The sequence below is a fragment of the Carassius carassius genome, chromosome 3 (assembly GCF_963082965.1).
Source record: "Carassius carassius chromosome 3, fCarCar2.1, whole genome shotgun sequence".
NCBI classification, from domain to species: domain Eukaryota; kingdom Metazoa; phylum Chordata; class Actinopteri; order Cypriniformes; family Cyprinidae; genus Carassius; species Carassius carassius.
In genome coordinates, this window is record NC_081757.1 from 4,396,088 (window position 1) to 4,421,890 (window position 25,803).

At 35.6% G+C, this 25,803-nt stretch overlaps 2 protein-coding genes across 4 annotated transcripts; both read right to left on the minus strand.

Annotated features, from left to right (window-relative positions):
* Nucleotides 1-846: 846 nt before the first annotated feature.
* On the minus strand, nt 847-7,551 carry slc16a13 (solute carrier family 16 member 13). 3 transcript variants are annotated; one of them, XM_059525541.1, is made up of 7 exons: nt 7,419-7,551; nt 6,632-6,675; nt 4,050-4,291; nt 3,818-3,961; nt 3,482-3,738; nt 2,255-2,780; nt 847-1,335 (listed from the first exon to the last, which is right to left on the minus strand). In XM_059525541.1, the coding sequence occupies exons 3-7, from the start codon at nt 4,282-4,284 to the stop codon at nt 1,079-1,081; spliced, it is 1,419 nt and encodes a 472-aa protein (XP_059381524.1). In that variant the 5' UTR covers nt 4,285-4,291; nt 6,632-6,675; nt 7,419-7,551; the 3' UTR covers nt 847-1,078. The 3 variants fall into 3 exon arrangements, with proteins under 3 accessions (XP_059381524.1, XP_059381517.1, XP_059381532.1); XM_059525534.1 differs by lacking the exon at nt 7,419-7,551 and adding an exon at nt 7,301-7,407; XM_059525549.1 differs by lacking the exon at nt 6,632-6,675 and having other exon boundaries at nt 7,419-7,521.
* A 4,723-nt stretch (nt 7,552-12,274) lies between these two features.
* On the minus strand, nt 12,275-21,510 carry bcl6b (BCL6B transcription repressor). Its single transcript, XM_059525558.1, has 12 exons — nt 20,740-21,510; nt 20,100-20,164; nt 19,653-19,875; nt 18,692-18,922; nt 16,259-16,405; nt 15,978-16,167; nt 15,309-15,532; nt 15,066-15,178; nt 14,852-14,980; nt 14,464-14,594; nt 13,776-13,913; nt 12,275-13,680 (listed from the first exon to the last, which is right to left on the minus strand). Exons 3-12 carry the CDS (start codon nt 19,865-19,867, stop codon nt 13,531-13,533), a joined length of 1,668 nt encoding a protein of 555 aa, XP_059381541.1. The 5' UTR covers nt 19,868-19,875; nt 20,100-20,164; nt 20,740-21,510; the 3' UTR covers nt 12,275-13,530.
* Between the last annotated feature and the right edge of the window lie 4,293 nt (nt 21,511-25,803).

Genomic DNA, 25,803 nt, shown 5'->3' on the forward strand with positions numbered 1-25,803 from the left:
ATGGTCCAGTTTGTCCCTGAAAGGACAACATTAAAATGCCATGTCTCTGACAGTGATAGTAACATTAATAACATAATGTGATCATCATATTCCTCCATATGAACCTCAAGAACAGTCCAGCTGTAATCAAGGTAAGGTACAGCAAGTTGTGTGTCAAAAAGTGAAATAAAAATGCTCTATGTGAGGAGTAGCATTGTGTTAGCATTTAGCTTGCCTTCCTGCTTTTGTATACTGTACTAAAGTAGCCTCCAGCTCCAAACTTCCTGGCAAAAGAAAATGTTTTGCCTTCATTTTAGCTTTTGCTTGATGTGACAACAGATATGTGATGCTGACTATGCAGTTAAAAGCTTGTCTGTAATCTAGAACACTCTTAATAGCAGCCTTCATGTTTTACTAGTCATTAATACAAAATGCTCCTCAGTAATTTGTGATTAACAAACACTACAAGCATCAGTGTTTTCACCAAACCCTGAAGCTGTATTTGTGCATCATAATTAAATTCCTGTCAGGGGAGGCCGGAGGTGAAGTGTGTCACAATGATTTACAATACAAAAATTGTATTAATAGGCTATATTAAAAACAATCAAATAAAATAAATAGTATTTTAATTGTGTGTATATAAGGAATGGTTAAACAATTCAGATTTAAAATTAAGACTGATTTGTTTTAAACTTTATACAAGCCAGGCTAACTGCAAATTTGAGCTGTAAACTGACTGTTGTTTTTCAAACTCTCTCAAAACCTTAGGACTTCCATCAAATTGATTGTCTTGATATTAGGCGAAAAGCATAATAGCAAATATCACATAATTTTTCTTTGGCATGGAGGACATTTCACTAACTGAAATTACCCACAAAACATTTTCCTGCAAAATGTGGTATAAAACCATTCAGTGCAATATGATTTGTGATTCCCATGCCAATACTTGCCTATATCCTGTTGAGGATGCAAAACATCCTTCTAAAAAAATTAAAATAAAATCAAAATATTTTTTCCTAAATTAGTATGTGCATCATTTCTGAGGTATTTCTTCTCGTTCTTGCACTAGATGTGTAACGTCACTCTTCCAACACACCTTTTACTCCTTATCCGAGTATGGTATATCATCCAAGGGACAGAGTATCTCAGGTACAGAATTTGAGGACAGAGTTTTTTTGAGAAGTCCATCTTCAATGGATTCATCCTGAGACTTCTTCTGTGAAGGTGATGGGGGTGGAGGGGCCGTACAAGACCAGAAATAGGGAAGAGTCATTGTAACCAACATACCTAACACCAGGAAACTTCCAGCAGCGATAAAAGATACCGTGTACATCCCAGTATAGTCCTTCAGCCAGCCTGGGAGGAAAAAATGGAGATGGAATAATTATTTCAATGCTGATTGTAAACCTAATGATCAGAATCAGTTATGTTGGCGTTTTACAGGAATACTTCAGCCAAAAATGAATATTTGCTTATCCTAGGGCCGTATAGGATTTAGATGAGTTTGTTTCTTCACAGGAATAGATTTGGAAGAATTTATATTAGTTGCTCACTAATGGATCCTCTGCAGTGAATGGGTGGCGAACAGTGTCCAAACAGCTGATAAAAACATCACAATAATCCATAAGCATCTATACAACTGCAGTCCATCAATTAACTTCTTGTGAAGTGAAAAGCTCTCGGTTCATAACAAATCCATCTTTAAGGCATTTTAACTTAAAAACATAATTTCTGGCTAAAATATGAGTCCAAAATCCATAATAATGCCTCCTCCAGAAATTCCATCCGCTGTTGTCCACTCACATCAAAATTTACCAACATGTTTGTTTATAAATGTTTATAACTGTTTGCTTGAACGGAGCATATTTCTCTCATGATTCAGACAAGATCATTCTTCACTGAAGAGAGCAAAGTTATGGACAGAGGACTCATATTTTAGTCGAAAGCAACAGTTTTAGGATTCAAATGTGTTAACGTTGGATTTGTTCCGTACAAACCTGCAGCTTTTCACTTAAGACAAATTGAAGTCTTAGTGGATTACTGTGATGTTTTTATAAGCTGTTTGGGCTCTCATTCTGACGGCACCCATTCACTACAAAGGATTCATTGGTGAGCAAGTAATGCAGTGCTTAATTTCTCCAAATTGGTTTGATGAAGAAAGAAACTTATCTACATCTTGGATGGCATGAGGGTGATTACATAATCAGCAAATTTTCATTTTTGGGTGAACTCTTCCTTTAAATAAAACTATTGTGATGAACTCATGAGCTCCTACCAGACAATGGCGCTCCCAGTAGCCCTCCGATGCTCTCTATGAGCTGCAGCAGGCCAAGGGCTCCCAGCATTCGCTCCATGCCTACGATTTCCGGCACCACCGCGAACGCCAGTGGCGTCATCGCTCCTGCACAAAACCCATAGACCACACTGACAACCAACAGTCCCGAGTAAACCACGGCTACAGGAATGAGCATCAGAGAGAGGCCCAGTAACCCAGTCCACACCACCAGCATGTGCTGCATCCGCATCCTGCCCAGGTCTGAGAACCAGCCGGAGGCTACGCGGCCCACGATGTCTGCCACACCAGTCACAGAGATTACAAAGGCTGCCTGGTACTCGGTGAAACCGATGTGACGACTGTGGGCGACCAGATGAACGTAAGGGATGAAGTAGCCGGCATTGAATAAGGTGATGGCCATGGAATATGTGAGGAAGCCTCGGTGTGAAAGCAGAGAGGTCTCAAAGCCCTCGTAGATACGGGACAACAAAGAAGAACATTTGTTGAGCTTGGTCGCGTTTTCAGCCTGAGAACAGCACAAAAAGAAACAAGCCAACTTCGTAATTAAGCATCATATATTCTATATATGCTAATCTGCAGAACAATCATTATAATACATTTATTTAAATATAAATGTGTTGAATTGTATCAATTATATTTATTAGTCATCAATTGTTAAATACATTAATATTTAATTGAAATATTATAAATACTTATTTATTAAAATAAATAAAAGAAACATTCAAAAGTTTTGGGTCTTTTATGCTCGCCAAAAATCCATTTATTAGATTCAAAATCTAAAGAGACTGTTGTTAAGTTGTGATGTTTGATGCTCAAGAAACATTTATTATTAATAGCAATGTTAAAAACAGCTTTTCTGCTTAATATTTTTGTGGAAACCAATGATAATTTTTTTTTTGACACAGGACTGTTTGATCAATAGAAACATTGATGTGAAATATATATTTTAGGACATTATAAATGTTTTACACTCACTTTTGTCACTGCAAAATTCTGCTTCCTAGATAAACAGTTGTTCTGCTTAATATTTTGGGGGAAACATTTTTCAGTATTCTTTAACGAACTGTAAGTTCAAAACAACAGCATTTATTTAAAATATAAATCTTTTGAAACATTATAAATGTCATTTTCAGTCACTTTTTATCCATTTAAAACACTGAATAAATGCTGAATAAAAGTATTAATTATACATCTCAAAACACATACCTTCACCACAACCTTTGGTGTCCCTAGAGGCCGAATGAGAGCTCCACAAGCAATCATGTTGAAGCTGAGGCCTCCGAGGACAAGCAAGGCCCCGCGCCAAGCATAGGCTTCTACTAGATACTGAAAAAGTGGAGAGAATGCAAAAGATGCAAGTCCGACGCCTGTGAAGCCCAGGCCCATGGCTAGAGATCTCCGCAAGGTGAAGTACTGCATCACTGACGCAACGGTAGGAGTGAAGATCAGCGCCCAGCCTAAACCTAACAGAGATAATCACAGAGTAAAAACACAATCCTGACATTGGTGAATATTAAAGACACTCTCTTCAAGAGCATCTACCTGAAATGAATCCCATGGTCAGGTAAAGATGTAAAAGAGATGTTGCCTGGGATGCCAGAATGAATCCCAGGCCTGAGAGGAATCCTCCCATCATAACAACCGGACGAGCTCCATATACGTTAGATGCGGCTGCACTTATTGGACCTGCAGGCAGGCGTATGTAATCAGCTGAATGCTGAAGCCAAACTGTGTTGTTTTATCATGTTGTGTTTGCATGAAGGAGTGAACTTACTCATTAGCTGTTGCATGGCCAAGCCAATGGATGTTATCCAAGACACCGCCTGGGCACTCTCACCAAAGTACTGCACAAACTCCACAAAAAAGACACCCAGACTGCGGATGAGCCCGAACACCAGCGCAGATGACACGAAAAGAGACCCCACCACCACCCAGCCCCAACCCCCATCAGGTGCCGCCATCTGTGGGGACGACTGCTGCTCTTCCGGTGTCTTTTGGGGCTTTTCCATGATTGCACTGAAGAGACAGATTACACAAATAGTTCACTCAAAAATGAAACCTGACTCAGGCCATGTAAGATGTGGATGAATTTGTTTCTTAATGGGAACAGATTTGGAGAAATTTAGCATTAAATCACTTGATCACCAATGGATACTCTGCAGTGAATGGGTGCCGTCAGAATGAGAGTGCAAATAGTTGAGAAAAACACAACGATCCACAATTAATCCACGTCCATCATTTTTCATATTGTAAAGTAAAAAGCTGTATATTTGTAAGAAACAAATCCATCAAGACATATTTAATTTCTGGTACTTCTAAAATACCAATCCATAATAACACATCCATCAGTAAAAAAGTCAATTCCCTGTTATCCTCTTGATCTGTGCATATATCTCTCCTGATTCAGAGAAGATTATATTTTTGACTGGAGAAAGCAATATTATGGATAGAGGACTCTTATTTAGCTGGGGTCAATGTTTTTAAGTTAAAAACACCTTAATAAAAGATTTTTTTAACTTTACAAAACATTAATTGATGGACTGGAGTCGTGTGAATTATTGTGATGTTTGCATTAGTGGTTTAGACAAGTGATGTAATGACACACTTCTCTAAATCTATTCTGATGAAGAAAGAAACTCAAATATTTCTTGGATGGCCTAAATGTGAGTACATTTTCATATTCCTTTAAGAGAAGACTAGAGGAAGTATATATCCATAATACATAACTGTGTCATAGACTACATTAAAACATTGTCAACAAATCAATAAAAGTAATTAGGTTGCTTCTTGTTTTTTTTTAAAACCGCATCTACTATACTACATAGGGCTCTGTTTCTTGACAAATAACTGGTCTCGGTCATACTCTCCATGGTCTCTTTAACATTACCTTGAAACTAAACACATCTGTTCATTCAGCGTCACAGAGCTGTTAAACACTTACCAGTTACAATTCTACAACTAAGATGATTTATATGCATTGAACAGTCAGGTGTCCTTTAGCACACACTCACACACCACTATGTTATTTTGAAGAAGTAAAGTCTTTTAATTTAGTCCTAAAACAAAATGCTGAACACGAGTTGATCTTGAGGTGGACTCTGAACTGTCATTTCCAGTAGTCTGAAAAATTGAACCAATCAAAATCTGATCACTCAGGTCAGGATGACCGCTGGGTCATCAATAAATGTTATTTTATTTTTTGGTGCTAACTTTAACATCAAAACATCGGTAGAAAGAGAATGTACTGTTAACAAATGCATTTAAACATTTGCAGTGTATAAGAAAAGCTATTACTGTTATAAATGTATTAAAAACACATTCTGTCAGGCAGCACATATGCCCAAACCAAACCCATACTAACCCTTAACAGTATTTTTATGCACAGTTTTAGTCTCTAGCCAATTAGAAAAGCTGTAAATTTATGTTAAATTAATTAAACATTTAATGGTAACCTAAACACCTCCATAACCAAATTCTAGACTCTGTTGTTAAAGAAAAGTATTCCAGAAAGACTAGTCTATAAAATGAATACCTGCACATACAGGAGAATAATCACAAACCGGATAAAATCTGATTAAATGTATATTTAACATGACAAGCTTCCAAAAAAAACTGTACTGAACTACTTTATATGAAAAAATAATAATATATTAAAATACCAATTATATTTTAATTCACTAATTAAAAAACAGCTGCCTCAAAAGCACATATTTATTACTATAATGCTATAATAGAAATATACTGTAAAAAGTATCAGTGAATGTACTTTTATGTTTCATTTTGATATAGGCCTATTAATCATATTGTTGACCTCACCACTTGCTAGTGTATACAGAGGCTTTAATTTTATATTTGGACGATACTTTGTGGGATGTGCATCATAAAAATGGAAAGACAAACATTGTTTTGTAGAACCATATATAATCACAACCAAACTAATTAAAATTGTTCATGTGGCAGGGGACTTTCTGAATGCTCTTTTCCTCAAATAATAAGTATATTTTACAAAATAATAATAATAATAATAATAATAATAATAATAATAATGATATGCAAACTGCCCTAAATATAATTTTCTCCACTAATTATACTTCATACATATTTATGCATGTATATGCATGTAAATTATACATATTTTACTTTAAAAAATATTTCTTATTAACAGATATTTCATTTAGCAGGTTTCATTAAAACTACTAAAATGTTTACAGTTACGCTGTAATTTTCTTGACACAACCAAACAAGAACAGTCGATTTTAAATGTTGAATGTGCACCTATACCATAAATATGCACAATAAAGAGGAATAACAAGCATAACTGCTAAAATAAAATAAAAACTAGCATGATACACCTACCTTTTGCCCAATTTCCTCTGCCTTTCGGACGAAACAGGCGCCTCCTGTCCATGCAACACATCATTACATAACCAGTGTGTTTTTACAGGTGCTTAGTATATAATATTTGAAGACTTATGAAAATATTTTCAGATGATAATTTGTGCTTGTACACATTTGAAAACTTTACAAAAAAATATACGTACATTTAAATGATTTAAAATATTTTATTTTGTAGCTTGTTAAATTTCAATTTTAAAATAGTGGTCAAACGGTCAACATACTAGATTTAACAACAATTAATAACAATTATATGGTAATGTAGAAAGAAAAAAGGTCACAGGTATAACTACGTCCAATGAAAATCAGGCATATGGCTCATAAATATTAATTAAGTCACACGACAGAGGATAAGAGAGAGTGAATTAATTAATATTCATGAGGTCAGGCTTGTTGTAGCAAACCCGTCTCATTCCTGTCTGTTTAAATAATATTTCGCACACTGTTACATGACAGTGACAATGACACGATTTAATCATGTATTAGTGGAATATAAGTAGCAACACAGACGCGAATAGCCTATATTTGTATCGTGGATGTACCGCACAAACACTGTCAGGAGATACAATGTTGTACAATGAAACACCTTTTAGACAAAACAGTATGAAACGAACAGATGGAATGACATACAATATACGACTCCGAGTCTGTGAAAATACCATAAAATATTCCATGCAAAATGTAATTCGTTTGAAAATGCATTTGGAACACCGGTTAATGTTTCAGGAGCAGATCAGTAGTTACTTACCCATAACCCCCTCACCCTTTTTCCTGTCGAGTCATCATCAGGTCATTCGTTTCGTTTTAAATACTAGTGAGGTTACATTTGAACCGAGGCATCGGAGCTTGTGTCGAGAATAAATGGGCGTGCCACATGAAGCCTCGCTGGTTAACGTAGAAATCACGTGACCAATGTCAAACGGTATGGCAAGCCGTTTTAACAATTATTATATAAACCGCGCTAGTATCTAATTTAACGATATGAGTATCTTTTGGTTTAAGTACAAGTACTTATTCATTAATTACTGGTGCTTAATCTTTAGGTACTAGTGTCTTTTGTAAAGTTACTAGTACTTTTTAATTCAATACTAGTACTTAATTATTAGATACTAGTTCTTATTCATTAGATACTAGTGCTTATTTATTAGATACTAGTACTTGTCCTTTAGATACTAGTGCTTATTCAATAGATACTAGTACAAATGTATTAGATCCTAGTATTTGTTAGAAATGTTACTAGTATGATTTTTTATTTACTAGTACATTTTTTAATTGAACTCTACTGTAGCCATTTGGACTAGTCATAACATAAGATGAGTAAAAAAGCAGATCTGACAAGTAAGATAAGAATAGTCACTAGTAGTAAATACAAAATATACTAGTGTCTTATAAATAAGTACTACAACCTAATAAATAAATATTTTCTATTAAATAAGTACTAGTATCTAATAAAGGCTTACTAGTAATATTTAAATAGATACTGGTCACTATTGCAATAATTACTAGTAAAAAAAAGGAAAAAGTATAACTATGACTCCGTTTTCATTTGGCGATATCTTCAACCTCATAAAGAACTAGTGAGAATGTATTAAGAGATATCTTCTTTTAAACAGATCATTACATAAACATGAGTACCTCTCCACCGTCCAATCAGAGTCCACATGGTAATACCATGCATTAATATGCAGAATTAATTTGATTAAGTAGGGTTACTGGCTTTGTATTTTAGCCTATCCTGTTAATTGGTTACCATGAAAACACAAGGAAAGATTACAAACCTGTTGTCCAACAAAAGTATAATGATATGTTTTAGTCCAAATTCACTTCACAACATCAGTCGAGTCTTTGAAATAGCTAATTATTGCAATCTGACATGGTTTCATTAAACAGAAAGAGGCACAAATCATGCCATTTTATATTATTCTATACAGTGATAAAGGCTAAGTAGATTACCATTGCATTTTAAATATACTTTATTCTTATAAAAATACCTGATATTTGCTGTTTTTACTGGAGGAGAAATAACAGATAATAAAACTGGCGTCTTATCGCCATCCTGCCACCAGAGGTCACTCGATGACAAACAAACATATTAGGCTACTGTTTTCGAAATTACAGTGTTTACAAAAAAAAAAAAAACTACAAATAATTGTTTATTTTCTATTTGGTTTCCTCAAAAAAGTACATCCATCTTCTTGTTTCAGTTTCCTGTTTAATCTCTCTCCTATATGTTGCTGGCTCATTAATATTCAACATACGATTACCATACTGGGCTGAAATGCAAATTTAAAAAGTACTAGTATCTTTTAAGTTCAGGATATCTCTGGTTTAAAAAGTTACTAGCAACTAAAAAATATTTTTTTCTATTTTCTATTTTTTCTTAACAAGAAGGGTATAATTAAATACTAGTTAGTATTGGAATAAGCACGAGTATAATGATTAAGTACTAGTACCTAATGAATAACTGGGCTGTAACTTCACAAAAGACACTACTTTACGAATAAGTTTTGATTCGGACTTATTCAGTTACATTTTAGATACCCAGTCATACAAGTAATATGAAGAATACAAATTATTTTAGGAAAATTAAATATTTGTCATATGCAATTTCTTATGTGTACGTTACATCATATTGATATCCGTACTGGTATTAAATTGCACAGTTTAATAGGTAAATTAATTTAACAGAAACAGATATTCAACAAAAACACTCACAAAAGCACTCACGAGCTAGCTAGTTTTCATTCGTTTACGAGCACGTACAGTACTCCGGTCAGTTAAAATAGTGAAGTGACATTCAGCCAAGTATGGTGACCCATACTCAGAATTTGTGCTCTGCATTTAACCCATCCGAAATGCACACACACAGAGCAGTGAACACACACACACACACTGTGAGCACACACCCGGAGCAGTGGGCAGCCATTTATGCTGCGGCGCCCAGGGAGCAGTTGGGGGTTCGGTTCGATGCCTTGCTCAAGGGCACCTAAGTCGTGGTATTGAAGGTGGAGAGAGAACTGTACATGCACTCCCCCCACCCACAATTCCTGCCGGCCCGGGACTCAAACTCACAACCTTTCGATTGGGAGTCCGACTCTCTAACCACTAGGCCACGACTTCCCCAGGGGTGCACATATTTTTTTTAGAGAACCTGGAGATTTAGTTTGGTCCTCATACTGGATATAGAGTGACCCATTAAATATAACTATAAAAAATGTATATTAATAATAGTTATAATATTATAGCACTTTATTTACTTCATTTTCAAAATAAAATAATAAACTAAATAATAACGTGTGATAATATTATTAAAAATGAAATGTAGGCCTAGTATTACATACAAATACAATTGTTTTATAGTAAACTTAAAAATAAAATGCTAATATTTACTATTACTTTCTTAGATTGCCTCTTTAAGAAGAATCGCTTTATGTATGTATTTTGAGGGAAGTCGTGGCCTAATGGTTAGAGAGTCGGACTCCCAATTGAAAGGTTGTGAGTTCGAGTCCCGGGCCGGCAGGAATTGTGGGAGGGGGGAGTGCATGTACAGTTCTCTCTCCACCTTCAATACCACGACTTAGGTGCCCTTGAGCAAGGCATCGAACCCCCAACTGCTCCCCGGGCGCCGCAGCATAAATGGCTGCCCACTGCTCTGGGTGTGTGCTCACAGTGTGTGTGTGTTCACTGCTCTGTGTGTGTGCATTTTGGATGGGTTAAATGCAGAGCACAAATTCTGAGTATGGGTCACCATACTTGGCTGAATGTCACTTCACATGATTATGGTATTCACCAATTGTAAAATATGCATTTAAATTTAATCTTGATTGTTTTATTTTAATTCTATTCTGGTGGCATACAGAGCCACAATTATGAAAATTGTGCTAGTGTCCAAATATATATGGACCTAACTATATATGTAAACTATCATTCAAAAGTTTGGGATCAGAATGATTTTTAGTATTTTTTAAAGGAGTTTCTTATGCTCATCAAGGCTGTTATTTGATCAATAACACAGGAAAAACTGTAATATTGTGAAATATTATTACGATCTAAAATAACATTTATTTCTGTGATGCAAAGTTGAATTTTCATCATCGTTACTCCCGTCTTCAGTGTCACAAGATCCTTCAGAAATTATTCTAATATGCTGATTTATTATCAGTGCTGGAAACTGTTGAGCTGCTTAATATTTTTTTGGATCCTGTGATAATTTTTATTTGTATTTTTTCAGGATTCTTTGATAAATATAAATTTTCTAACATTATACATAACTGTACAAAAGTTTGGGGTTAGTAAAATTGTATTCTTTCTTTTAAAAAAAATTAAAACTTGTATTCAGCAAGGATGTGTTAACTTGATAAGAAGTGATAACAAAGATTTCTATTGTTAGAAAATATTTATATCATGAATAAATGCTGTACTTTTTAACGTTTTATTCATCAAAGAATCCTGAAAAAAAAAATATTGCAGTTTCCCAAAAAATATTTGGCAGCACTACTGTTGCCAACATTGAAAATTGTAATAATAAATCAGCATATTAGAATGATTTCTGAAGGATCTGAAGACGGGAGTTATGGCTGATGAAATTCAGCTTTGCGTAACAGAAATAAATTACATTTTAAAGGATATTAAAATAGAAACCATTATTTTATATTGCAATAACATTTTGCAAGATTACAGTTTTTTACTGTATATTTGATCAAATAAATGCAGCCTTGATGATCATAAGCGACATCTTTAAAAAACATTAAGTCTTACTGATCCCAAACTTTTGAATGGAAGTATATGTCATATGGAGATTGTTTTATGGTATTTTGACTAGATCACAGCTCACACATATATATATATATATATATATATATATATATATATATATATATATATATATATATGCATATAAAACTTGATACTTTGTGAGCTTGGTGATCTCCACCTGCCACACGTTTGCCTTCAGCTGTGAGCATGTTTGATCATCCATAAAATAAGAAACAGCGGGTGGTGCTCCTAGGTCAAACTAAGAGGAAAACTTCCAAACATAAGGACAAACAGGTAGTGTGTGCATGGGGCCAGTTTTTGTCTAACACCGGAAACAGGTGCCAGCTGCTCCATTGTTCCTATTCAAGCACCACCCATAGAGAAGCTGAGACACTTTAGGGTGAGACGGGTCTAAGTTGTGAGCTAATCAGAGGAAGGAAGGGTTAAGAGGTGAAATCTTTGTTCTTCTGGGCTCCAAGAATCAGACATTGAAGTTATATGTGAAACATTTAAGTTTACTAGTAAGTGCCTTGATTGACTACTTTTAGGTTTAACTAGTTCCATAATTATCTTCCCACTGTTCTTGTGATTTTTAAGAATCAGGATTGCATGAGAACAGCCGACCGAGGTATTTATAGTTAACTAAAACTAAAACCTAAAACAAAACAAAAAAGTTCTTACTTTCATATATGTTTAACTGAAATAAAAAAGAATTTAAAACTGTATAAACTCATTTAAAAAATCAACACACAACAACTAACACTTCAAAATGAAAACAGAAAAATAAAAACTATAATAATATCATCATAATACTACAGTATAACACTGTAACAGACACACACACAATAATGAGAAATTACTTTAACTTTAATTTATATAAAATCGGTCTTGTCTTTGTCCAGCAAAAGAGTGCAACATAGTATTGTTGACATCATCATCATCATCATCATCATCATCATCAATCTTTACATGTATATTAGTTTGGCTAGTCCTCAACCTGCTTGGACTCTCAGCAACTATAATACACCATAAAAATCATGAAATGTTTTCTTAAACATAAGTATCATTAAAAAGATACACAGAGAGGCTAGTCCTCTACGCATTTTCTTATTGTTACTTAAATAGGCTCCAGGCCTTTTAAATTAGTACGTTTACATACTGAATAACTGCTAAATAAACAACTAAGAGGTTATATTTGAGCTTTTCCATTCTGGCTGTTCTGTTATCTTCTTAAATACGAAACAAAATATAGTACAAACACCAGAAAGCATCCAAAAACAAATAAGAGCTGTACTTTTGGGCAAAACTAACAAACAAAACAAAATAAATAAATAAAATTACATCATATTAATTTTTTAAAACCAGACAAATGTATCTTTTATCTGTTCCTTCTCAAACATGCTTAATTCCTTCTTTACACTTCCTGGCTACATCTATCTTTCTTTCATAATTTTTCCCACTTTCTTCTATATGTCTAAACATTTTTACCTTCATTCAACTCCTACACCTCAAATCTGAACTCCTAATTCAGACTCTGCCACAAACCATCTTTGTCATAACAGCAAACAAAAAATAAATAAATAAAAACACATTGAATTCCATATCCATTAAAGTATTTTCAAATAACATGTTTTTACTGTCTTAAGTCCTGTTTGGATGATAATTGTTTAGCATCTTGTCATAATACTCTCACATTCCCCAAGAAAAACAATTACCATCTGAATAGGGCCGTATATAGATTGCAACAATGATTTTCACCATTTTTCCTGGCACAGAACAAATTGGCCAATATGACATCAAAATAACTGATTAAATAGCATGAGGAAAATAAAGTATGCAAAGCAAAATATATCAAAAATATTTTAAAAAATAATAAAGGTAATAGTCAGCACATCTAGCGCAGGAGTACTGCATTCTTGGAAGACTGTATTCATGGGTACATTTATAGTTAAGCTGTCCTCGAATGCAGCACTCCACCTCTTTAAACTCTTTGTGATACTCTTTTAAAGATCCATCAATCTTCAGCTTAAATCTTCAGTTTAGATCTTGACCTATCTGCAGAGAGAGCATATAGCAACAGTGCCTGAGATGTTTCGATATGCCTCTTAGCAAGCTTGCAGCAGGGTGGGTCCAGGTTGGTACAGGTCTGCCAGAACCTTGTAGCGGATCTTGGTGTTGGTGATTGCGCCATGTTTCTGTCTCAGGTGAAGCCTCAGCTGGCTCTTATGACGGAAGTGCAGGTGACATTTCTCACACTGGAAGAAAAGGTTAGAGCAGAGTGAGATTGCAACATCACTTTGCAGTAGGGATGTATGCATATACTGTACATATTTGTTCAAATATGACTGACGCTGTAAGGCTTCTCTCCAGTGTGGATGCGCAGGTGGCTCTTCAGCGTCTGCAGGTGGCGGAAACGGGTTCCGCAAGTGTTACATGGGTACGGCTTTTCCCCAGTGTGGATCAGAACATGGGCACGAAGGTGAGCTACCTACAACACACATACACACGTTTTACAAGAACATGATATTAGTTGATCTCTTTTCATTAATGCCTTTCAACAAGGAAAAAGGAAAAATCTAAATTTTTCGAAACTGAGATTTATACATCATCTGAAAGCTGAAGAAAAATAAGCTTTCCATTGATGTTTATAAGGATCAGACAATATTTGGCAGAGATACTGTACAACTATTTGAAATCTGATCTGGAATCTGAGGGTGCAAAAATCTAAATATTGAGAAAATCACCTTTAAAGTTGTCCGAATGAATACTTAGCAATGCATATTACTAATCAAAAATTAAGTTTTGATATATTTACGGTAGGAAATTTACAAAATATCTTAATGGAACATGATTTTTACTTAATATCCTAATGATTTTTGGCATAAAAGAAAAATCTATAATTTTGACCCATACAATGTATTTTTGTCTATTGTTAAAAATATACCCCAGCCACTTAAGACTGGTTTTGTGGTCCAGGGTCACATATATGTATGCACGTGTGTATATTTATATATACATGCGATTCTGTGCAGATGTACCTGGACAAATCTTGCTCCGCATGTGTCACAGCGGTAGGGCTTTTCTCCAGAGTGGATGCGGGAATGAGTCTTTAAATTGGCCGGCCGGTTGAACTGTGCTCCACACACATTACAGTGGTAAGGCTTGTCTCCTGAGTCAGTGGAAGCATAAAAGAGTGAAATGAATGAGAAAGAGGTAGAACTAGTAATAATAAAATGTTCATTTATTTACAATTATAAGATCATTTAACTTGTACATTTGTAATTACAGTATAATTTATTTTCATTTCATATAGTGCCTTTAAAAGAACCTTCTCAAAGTGTTTTACATAATAAAAACAATAATGCAAACATAAACAGGTACATGAAACTACATTAAAAAACAAAACAAAGAACTCAGCAGCCTCACCTGAGCAGGAAGATTTTGTGTTTATGGCCTGATTTCCATTGTAACTGAACTGTGTAGAGAGGTTCTCAAACTTGATTGGGTGTTGGCCCAGTAAATGACTCTGATTGGAAATATAAGGACTGCAGAGACCTTTTAAAAATGAAGAGGATAAGATCAGTCTGTGTATTTTTGTAAGCACATCTATTCATTATAAAGCTAAGAGATGTTCACTCACCTTTATCCTCACTGATCAAAAGGGGCAGGGGCTGCAAACTGCTGTCCACAACATGATGGGGACTAAGATATATTTTTTGCTGTGATATGTTATATGGAAGAGACAAGGTTTTCCTAGAGGAAACAGAACGATTGTCAATACATTACATTGAAATGTAATTTAATTTATTCCTTAATAACGATATATTATTAAACTGTTACATCAGAAGTTCTTGCATCAATTAAGTGAAAAGGGCCTATAAACCTATTATTCAGTCCAGGCTCCTCCCCTGTCTGAATGATATTTGTTGTTTTAGAGGAGACTCCCATCCTATCATTGTCAAAGGGGGCGTGGCTTTGTGTTTGCCGCTCTTTTTCAGGCCCCTCCTCCTTTATAGGTGTGGCACACAGAGGGTTGAGGACAATATACTTGTACTTCTTCCAGTTACAGGCCTTCGGGTCAGGAGTAGGCTTGGGTTCAGATCGCTTCTGTATGGAAGAAATATTGGAATTAGTGAAAACTAATTTATTAAGACTCAGCAAAACATTGATGATTTTCATTAAAGCATAAAGAAAAACCAATTCTGAAACTTTTTAATGCATTCTCTATGGACTGAAAGCAATGTGCATATATTGCTGCACACTGCCATTCTACCAGTTTGAGGTTGGTAAGATTTTTTTATTAAGGTTTTTTTTTTTAAGTAGTCTCTTATGCTCAGCAAGGCTGAATTTATCTGATCAAAAACACAGGGAAAAATGGTAATGTTGTGAGAATATTATTACAATTTAAAATAACTTAAAATTTAGATGGCAAAGCTACATTTTCAGCAACCATTAATCCAGTCTTTACGGTCACATGATCCTTCAGAAATCATTACTGACAACTTACTGGCCCCAAACTTTTGAAAGGTAGAGTTCATATCAACATACACACCTTTAGCTGGGGAGACAGACTGCAGCCGCTGGACTCAGCAGGTGAGTTGGGCTGCCCGCTGGAATGGGAAGGACTGTCTGGGGGTGGTGTGGATGGGGTTGCAGGTGAAGATTCCTCTATGGTCTGAGACTTAGGGATAGCAATCAGGCAAGTTGCTGGATCTGGCGATGCAAAGCTCTCACTTGGAACCCTGTAGATACAGTAAATTAATTTTATGCCTTTTTAATAACATTTTATTGAGATAGGATTATTATTAGACCTTCCCGCCATAACTCTTTTACCTAGCTCGGTCTGGGATGGGATCTTCTGCCTCAGCGGTAGGCCTGGAGGGGGAGGAGAAGAAAGTGGGATGAGCAGGTGGTGACCTTCCACCGAGGGATGCTCTGGAGGCTGGCTCCATCAAAGAAGGACTCACAGAGATCCTTTCACTGTAGAGAAAAGAAAACACTTTCGGTCTGTACAGAAAGAAGGAAAACTGTTTTCAGAAGTTGGGTGTTCTGACACTTTTAGGTGCAAATATTTTATTTTAAAGTACTAATATGTACCCTTTATGGCTACATAAAATACAAAGATGTGCCTTTTATCTTTTGTACCACAGGTGCACAGCTTTGTACCTTTTTTCTAAGAAATAAAAAGGAATGTTTTCTGGCAAGGTTCTCTCAAAGTTCTGAACCAACATTCTTCCAGTAACATTAATAGAATGTTTGTTCAGAGTTATCTGGTCTTTAATAACGTTATCAAATGGTAGCAAAAAAAAAAAAAAAAAAAAATTTATTTACAGTTTATGGATGTTTTACGGAAATATTTTAGTTGGACAATTTTAAACGTTACAACTTATAAGTTTCAGGCAGTTCAGAGATCATTCGAAAAGCTTACACGTCTGCTAAACGATAAAATGGAACATTCCCATAATGTTGTTTCAAACATTCTCTAAACATTTAAACACTGTACTTTTTGAACGTCCAGAAAACATTCTCAAAATCATTCTTAATGGAAAACGTTCCTATAAAAACACATTTTTGTTAGCTGGGTAATTTCTCTAAGAGTCTATGGAATGATATTGCGGACTTTATTCAAAAGGCATTGCAAATTGTATTTGCAATTGCGTTTTCAATTTGTGGACGCATAAAATGTGACATAATCCAAACGCAAATGCAAATCGCGCATTACCGTTTTCATTTTCGATTAAGTGAACGCACAGTGTCTGCCAAATTAAAAATGGAAATGCAAAGTCCGTTTGCAATTGTGTTTCCCATATCTTACGAGCTATGAGCCTGTCATATTTAAATAGCAATATTAATTACCACATTTGCCTTTTCACTCTCTCTGCACTGTGCATGTAAACTGCCAAAACTCAAATGGAATCGCAATACCTTTTGCATTTGAATTTCCAACGTCTACACGGAAACCTGTCAATCAAGTGACAGGCGTGGGGCCATTTTATTGGGCGTGTTTACATTAGGAAGTGACGATCGTACTAAAATGTACCATGTTTTTACTAGGGTAAATATGAGTTAACGATAGTGTTTATAATTAAGCCACAGTAGCCACAAATGTACAGTTGTCTGAGACGTTATGAAATGTTCTTTAACATCATGAACCATAAAATGTAGTCAGTGTTCTGCTATTGTTTATTTTCATAATAGGTAAACACAGGCTACAAGTTAACACGGTCACATTTCCTTGATTCAGCAGCTGCACGATGTAAAGAGTCCTGTCTTGAATCTAGAGATCTGGTGCTAATTCAGTGTAGCTTGGTAGCTCAGTGGTTAGTGACTGTAATCTCTCACGCCATACCGTCTTTTAGCGCGTGTTCGAAACCCGGGCCAACACAGACGTTCTTTATTTTTTTGTTTATCCTACTAACTTCAGCCGCTGATTTCGGACTTGCATCCTCAGTAGTTCAGACTTTGTGCATTTTACATCGTGCAGCTGCTGAATCAAGGAAATGTGACCGTGTTAACTTGTGGCCTGTGTTTACCTATTATGAAAATAAACAATAGCAGAACACTGACTACATTTTATGGTTCATGATGTTAAAGAACATTTCATAACGTCTCAGACAACTGTACATTTGTGGCTACTGTGGCTTAATTATAAACACTATCGTTAACTCATATTTACCCTAGTAAAAACATGGTACATTTTAGTACGATCGTCACTTCCCAATGCAAACACGCCCAATAAAATGGCCCCACCCCTGTCACTTGATTGATAGGTTTCCGTGTAGACGTTGGAAATTCAAATGCAAAAGGTATTGCGATTCCATTTGAGTTTTGGCAGTTTACATGCACAGTGCAGAGAGAGTGAAAAGGCAAATGTGGTAAATAATATTGCTATTTAAATATGACAGGCTCATAGCTCATAAGATATGAGAAACACAATTGCAAACGGACTTTGCATTTCCATTTTAAATTTGGCAGACACTGTGCGTTCACTTAATCGAAAATGAAAACGGTAATGCGCGATTTGCATTTGCGTTTGGATTATGTCACATTTTATGCGTCCACAAATTGAAAACGCAATTGCAAATACAATTTGCAATTCCTTTTGAATAAAGTCCGCAATATCATTCCATATGAATCACTATATCTGCTTATTTGCATAAATATTGAGCTCTTTTCAGATTTGTAGCATCATTGTATTTGGTGTTGCCAGAGATAGTTTTGACTGCAGTGTTCTGCTACCTCCTCTGCTTTGGTCTTTTTTCTCACCTGTGAATAAATGCTCGGCAGGTGTCAGCCACATGCTCCATCTGCAGATAGGTGGCAGCTGCGAGCACGCCAGATACTGTCCGGGGCGTGAGAGGGAGGCAGGAGGTGTACATGAAGTCCAGCAGCAGGGACACGCTGCCTGCGTCCAGCCCCTCGGGCAGAGTGAGAGAAAACCCCCGCTCACCGCCAGCACTGGCCACTCGATGAGAGAAGAGAGTGTAGACGAATCCACTGTGGAAAACACATTTATTAAGGTGCAAGAAAAGGTAACAAATGCACTGCAAACATTTTTTGTCTTGTTTCAAATAAAAATATCTTAAAAAGTCTTAAATAAAATTGATTTAATTAATAAGCAAAATGACATAATATATTTAGTCTTGTTTCCAGAAGAAGAAGAAAAAGAAAAAAAATAAATTAAGTGCATTTTGCTTGAAATAAGTTAAATACTCTTGTTAAGAATATTTTACTTACCCCACTGGCAAATAATTTTACTTAGTTTAGGCAAAATGCACTTAACAAATTTTTTCCCCCTGGAAACAAAGCTGAATATTTTAAGTCATTATGCTTATAAATGCATCTTCATTTAAGAATTCTTAGATATTTTGACTATAGAAACAATACAAAAATACTAATATAAGCCTTTTTTACAGTGTGTATTTTTATTTAAACGAAAAAAAAAGAACATAAAAAAAGGATCTTAAAAAGACAGACAAAGTTTCAACAGACTATAAACTATAAAAACAAACAAAAAAATTACATCCACTGTGATACAATACACTTGTGAGACAAAAGATGTGCTGCAGGTGGAATATGATCTCATGCAGAAGTGAGCTAATGTCTTCAAACAAAAACAAATCTTGGCACAAACAGGAAAACGGGCTGAGGGGGGCAGGAAAGTAGAAATGAGGGAGGGTGGGAGAAAATAAATGACTGTACATCATGGCACTCCCTGTTGACCAACCTGCATGCGATGAGCACGGCGCAGTGGGCGCGCAGCCTGGCAGTGCCCACAAGCAGCGTGGCATCTGTAAGGATGTCCCGATGCCGCAGTTCATTTAAGTTCAGCAACACATCGTTGGAGTGACGGGTGAACTCCTTAATGTAGCCTTTCACCTCCATCACATGGGCAGCTGCACTGTGCTCGGAGGAGCTTCGGTATCCCTCTTCCATTTGCATTAATTGTTCTGTTTGATAAAGGATATATAAATAAAATATGCATTGATATTTATAAATATTATAATTTTAATATGTATATTTAACAAAAAAATAGCAATCTGTGTATTTATCAAATGTAAAAAATATAAACCACATTTTTAATGATGTTAATTAAATAACAATTTAGTCTAGTCATATGAATTATGGTCCTGTAAAGCTTTATCAGAAAATACGTTGACAAATAACACAATACCTGACAAGGATGATAAAATGAGATTCAAAAGTGTCTATTTGGGGAGGCCAGCTCCCTACTCGTACCTGCCATCAAAAAAAAAGAGATAAGAAATCATTCTTACTCACATGCATAAAGTAAAACATCTTTAAAATAAAATAAATTTTTCTAAACATTGCATCATTGATACAACAACTTCACAACTGCAGGTGTCAGAAGCATTCTGCAAAACTAAAATATCATATACAGTATATTATAATACAGTATAATTGTCCAGTTATTAGCTAAATGTCTAATGGGGACAGTAAAGCTTTATAAAAAATATTTTTCATAAAATTACTGAATTCCACACCACCTTTTAGCAAATGCACTGTAAAAATATAACAGTGGAAAAATGACCATGTTGTCATTCATTCATCACATTTTGCCTGCAAAGGGCCTCCTCCCATAAAAACGATGAAACCTCATTCATAGCACCTTTTTAGCTGAGCAAGGATCCATCAAAGACACATTTTGCATGTGCTTTAAGCATGACAATCAAAAAGCATCACATTTTTGAGGAACTGAATGGAAATGTGAATTCATATGCTAAAAATAAAACTGTTTGACTGCAAGAAAACATCTCTAAAAATGCATAAAAAAGATTTAATGGAAAACTCACCCCGACCAGCAGGGACGAGAACACACACCGCCTTGTTCTTACAGCTCCTCTCCTCTGATCCCAGCTGCACACACACGCTCTAACCTCCCTCACTCAAACGAGTCTCTGAAAAACTGACCAGTCTGACCTAGGAGAGAGTATCCTTTATAACACTGCACAGGAAGTCTCATTCAGTCAGGGTGTTTATTTCCTGTGTTAGTAGAAGCTGCCTTTTCACACTGCTCCTGGGTCAGTTTTGTGGCGATTCTTATAACGACTGATGTCTGGATCTACATGGTCTCTGATCAGAGGAAGAAACACGAGCTGAATCCCCCTATGCTGCCCACGCGCTGGAAGCTCAGCGGGAAAAGGCTCCAGGCCCCTGTGTGTCAGTATTTATAGTTGTGTATTAGAGCTCTTTTGTGTTTAATGATGACAGGAAAGTGGGTAGATTGCTTTTTGATGCATGTTGCGTGTGTTTTGCATGGAAGTGAAGAATTTAGGGAATGTAGGTTTTGTTTGTTAGAGTGTTTAGGGTGTGTTGGCCTGCGTGGGCTTATAAGTATTGTCAACGGGTCAGATGTCCTGTCAACACTGTCCAGGAGTTCAGCTAACCAAAGCAAATGTGCACGATCCAGTCTCTGTCCAGGGCAAGGGAAACGGCTTCAGAGGAAGTTTGTGCAAATACATCAACTTTATCATAAGAATTCTTCTGACAAGCTTAGATTGAGTGGAGGGAGAGCAATGGCAAGGCAAAATAACATTGGGTCGAACTGTGCAATCCAGTGCTCCAGAATACATTTTGAAATGAATCTGGCAAACTTAAAAACATACTCACAGCTAAATTTATAACATGGCATTGGAAATATTAAAATAGAAAAATTTCCTGTGATTTCAAAGCTGGATTTTCAGCATCATTACTCTAGTCTTCAGTGTCACATGATCTTTCAGAAATCATTCTAATATGTAATAGCTGCTCAAATCACAGTCAAAAACTGCTAATGCCTTTGTGGAAATGGCGATTTTGTTTCATCAAGATTGTTTGATGAATAGGATATTCAAAGAAACAGCAATTGTTATTTTAACAATTTTAACAATCAGTTGAATGCATCCTTGCTAAATGAAATAATTATTTCTAAATATCAGGCATCTTAGAAAATAATAATATCATTTAAAAAAAAAACAATATTATCATTCTTTTTTTTTCGACATTCAACTTATGAATACATAATACATTTATTTATTTATATATCAACTATATCCAACAAAACTCAAACTTTTTAAACAGATTTTTTAGATAAATGTATCCAATTATCTACATTGGTGGATGAAATGCTTAACCCCCCAAAAAAGGAATATTAATCAGAATGTATGTAGGATTTTCATACCTCCATGACTGTATAGCACAAATTTTGCATCAAAGTCTAAACTTAACTCAACCTAATCAACTCCAATACACAGAGGATACATTAGTAATCTAAGTAGGCCATCTGAAACAAGTCTAGAGAGTTAACTTCCTAAAAGTAATTTAGAATGGACTGATTGAACCAGGTTGTACTGTAAACATGGTCTAAACAAAGGGCATGACCTTAGTTCAGACCAAAGATAAGCATCTCAGCGAATGCAGCCAGGTCAGCAGGTACGGCCAGATTATTAGGCTTCACCTGGCTCTCTCAAGGGTTGCCGGAAACCTCTGTCTGGCTTCCTGTGACAGGAGAGTGTGTGTGTGCTTCTGGAAGCTTGTTAAGGGCAATGAGCGGAAGGAAATAGGAGAGTTTTAAAAAAAAAAGTGATATGGGTGATACCCCTCTCTCACGATTGAAAAACAACTGAGCGACACCTAGAGAAATGCAGCCTGCAGATGTGCAGGAACTATGGAACACCCCCTCGCTCCACAGCCTGCCCCCCTTAAGGCTTCCTGTGAGACACACACAGAGCCAGAGACGGGGATGAAACGCCTGCGCAGGACATCCGTCAATAAAGCAGGCAGGAGAATGAGACAGGGGATATGGGGGCCTGTGTAGGTCTCCAATAGCTCAAAAACAAGCGGAAAGTTACCTCACCTTCTTCACTCACAGTTCATGGAGAGTTTGAATGGAAAACTTACCAGTGGGCATAAAGGCAGACAATTAAGTCTATATGCAATTTTGCACTTTAATACGGTTCAGGTTACTTCACTTAATTTTTTTTTCTTTCATGCACAAGGCAATGATTGCTTTAACTTGCATGGCTTTTGGGCTATAGGTTTTTTTTGTTTATTGCTATCAGCTGATATTTAATTGAGCATTGACATTTACATTTTTAGATTACCTTTGAGAACATTGCATGCACAAAAAAAGGGGGGGGGGGGAGAACACTAATTTAATAACACTAAAGACTGGAATAATAGATGCTCAAAATTATTGTAAATATAGCCTAACAATTATTTTCATTCGTAAAAACTTTTCACAATATTAATGTTTTTGGTGACCCATTAAAAAACTTTCTAATGTGCAAAACTTAAAATAATAATATTAATACAGCTAAATATTGTTCAGGTTTTAGTTCACTTTTCCATTATCCACCAGGCAATTGTTACTTACAATAGCATAATATATTAGTATGACCAGAGATTTTTTAGTTAATATTTTTTTACATTTTGATTGCCTAGCCATCATTGTATGTTTATATTTAGAAACTCTAATAATTGTAATAACACTGTTAAATGTAATCTTTAAGATATCTCAAAACAAAAATAAATTTTCCAAAATGGACATTATAATGCTGCGATGCCTAAATCCACTTGCAGCATTGAAAATGACTACAAATGAGCCACATGCTGATATATAATGGCTAGTGAATGAATGAGCACAACCCTGTCAAACAGTCAGATTATTTTATTAAAATCACAAGAAATATTCTGTCTAATATTTTAGTAGGCTATAATATACTATTCCTGTTTAGTATCTATTAAACTGTTCAGAACATTTTTTATATATACTGTACTTAAAATCTGGACTAAATCAATTCAGAATGAGAGTAACTAAAACCAAAAGCATGCAAATTAATTGAAATTCCTCTAATTTAAGTCGGTTTCTTATATTTAAAACAAATGGATCAAAGTTCTCATTTACATCAAGTAATAATGCCAACCATCATAAAACAGCAAAAAAGTTTTGAGCTATGAGAAGTTGTTATGCAATTACTGCATTCGTCCTTTGTTTGTGTTGAAACATGCACCGAGTTTGTTAATGCGAGTCGGAAGTATCTTTTAGACGAGGGTGTTGAGTGCGTGTGTGTGTCCTATTTGTTTTGATGCTGACTGGATCAATTGTGTTTGAAGAAAAAAAAACAGAGAGGGAGATGTGGGTCTAGGCGACTTCCAGGCATTGTGCGAGCTACGGAAGAGAGGGGGCGGCCGAGGAAAGTGAGACCATTACTAAACGAGCTTGGCCAATTAGCGGAAACCATACAGTCTGTCAGACTGGCAGCAGCACCGTTATATAGATCAGATCCTCAGTGCTGCGTGCCTCAGCTAGTGTCCGGCAGCACGGCCGGAGTGGGCTCGAACCACTGCATTGTGATTCTCAGAGCTGCTGGGACTCTCTAATGAGTTTTTATGTACCTGCAACCTAGCTGAGTCACGGTTTCTGCTTTCTAGAAAGCATGAATCACAGAATGAAAAGGTGGAATAATGTTGTTCCGACAAAGATACACTGATTAAAGATAAACATTTTGAAAAGGAGTTCACCTAAAAATGATTCACTTTCTTCCACAAAAGATGATATTAAAAAAAACAAACCTGACTTGTACTTTTGCTTACAAAGTGCAAGTCAGTGGTGTCCATACCATATGAAATACAAATCAACTGTATTTATAATGTGCAGAAACAATGAGTGTACTTTCAATAAACTGCCTCTTCCTGTTGAAGCTGAGAGATTTGGACATATAAGGACATGCTTTGAGCTCATCCGGTGTGGAGTATGGATGAAGGGGGTTGTTTGTCCTCTTGAGGAAGGTGGAAGGAGGTGGACAAAAATGGACAATGAAGAAAAGTAGGATGTACTGAAACGGATCACAGGTTGAGACATATGCAAAAGAAAATTCATATGCATGCACGTTACAGTTCAAAAGTTTTGGGTCAGTAAATGTTTTATGTTTTCTGAGCAAAGTCTCTTATGCTCAGCAAGGCTGTATTTATTTGATCAAAACTACAGTAAAAAATAAGAAATAATATTACAATTTAAAATAGTCATTTTCTATTTGAATACATTTTCAAATGTATTTTATTCCTGTGATACAAAGCTGAATTTTCAGCATCATTCCTCCAGTCTTCAGTGTCACATGATTCTTCAGAAATCATTCTAATATGCTGATTTTCTGGAACATTTATTTTTTATTATCAATGTTGAAAACAGTTGTGCTGCTTAATATTTCTGAAAAAAAAAAACACGAATCATGATGAAATGTCTTATATTATAATGTCTTAATTTCTTATTAAAAAATAATTCATTTATTCATTGAAAAATAATATATGTAATAAATAAACTTTATATGAGCCAGAAATTATTAACATTCCAAACCCCAGACATCTTGACGTAAGTGCTCCTTGTATAGAGAGCAATGTTTCTCTCAAGATGCTGTGCCAGGATCATTAGATGAACAGCCAAGTAATCAAGATGTTTTGCTGAATTGTCTGCGGCTAAAAATGTGTAAGATATTTCAGGTCATGAGTTACCTCTTTCATAACCACCACAAAGCTATTCATAGAACTTAATGAAACATTAACAATTATCAGCAGAACATCTAAGAAAAATTCCCACCATCAACAATACCCTATTCATATCGCTGTCAGCAACTATTTTTGAAGAAAACTATGCCAAGAGCAAAGTTTTGTAGTATTACGTCTTTAGAGAATTTTGCTAAAATTAATAAGAAATAGTATGCGTTACATGAAGAAGTCATCACAGTTTTTGGTTCCTATCAAAAGTACACAGAAATTAGTTAATAATGTGATACAGAAGTATGCATTGCCAAAAAGAATTATATAAAAATGCCTCATCAACCTTCCCCAAATAGTTAGTTTCTAACTATGAGTCTAGAAGT

Excerpts from the sequence above, each read along its gene's own strand:
- slc16a13 (XM_059525534.1), bottom strand. The coding sequence starts at position 7,372 with ATGCATTTTCAAACGAATTACATTTTGCATGGAATATTTTATGGTATT. Across the intron at positions 6,676-7,300 it reads CAGACTCGGAGTCGTATATT|GAGGCGCCTGTTTCGTCCGA; the intron begins GTATGTCATTCC and ends TTGCATGGACAG. Across the intron at positions 2,781-3,481 it reads CACCAAAGGTTGTGGTGAAG|GCTGAAAACGCGACCAAGCT; the intron begins GTATGTGTTTTG and ends TGCTGTTCTCAG.
- bcl6b (XM_059525558.1), bottom strand. The coding sequence starts at position 19,867 with ATGCAAATGGAAGAGGGATACCGAAGCTCCTCCGAGCACAGTGCAGCT. Across the intron at positions 16,168-16,258 it reads CCCATCCCAGACCGAGCTAG|GGTTCCAAGTGAGAGCTTTG; the intron begins GTAAAAGAGTTA and ends CTGTATCTACAG. Across the intron at positions 14,981-15,065 it reads TTTGATCAGTGAGGATAAAG|GTCTCTGCAGTCCTTATATT; the intron begins GTGAGTGAACAT and ends CATTTTTAAAAG.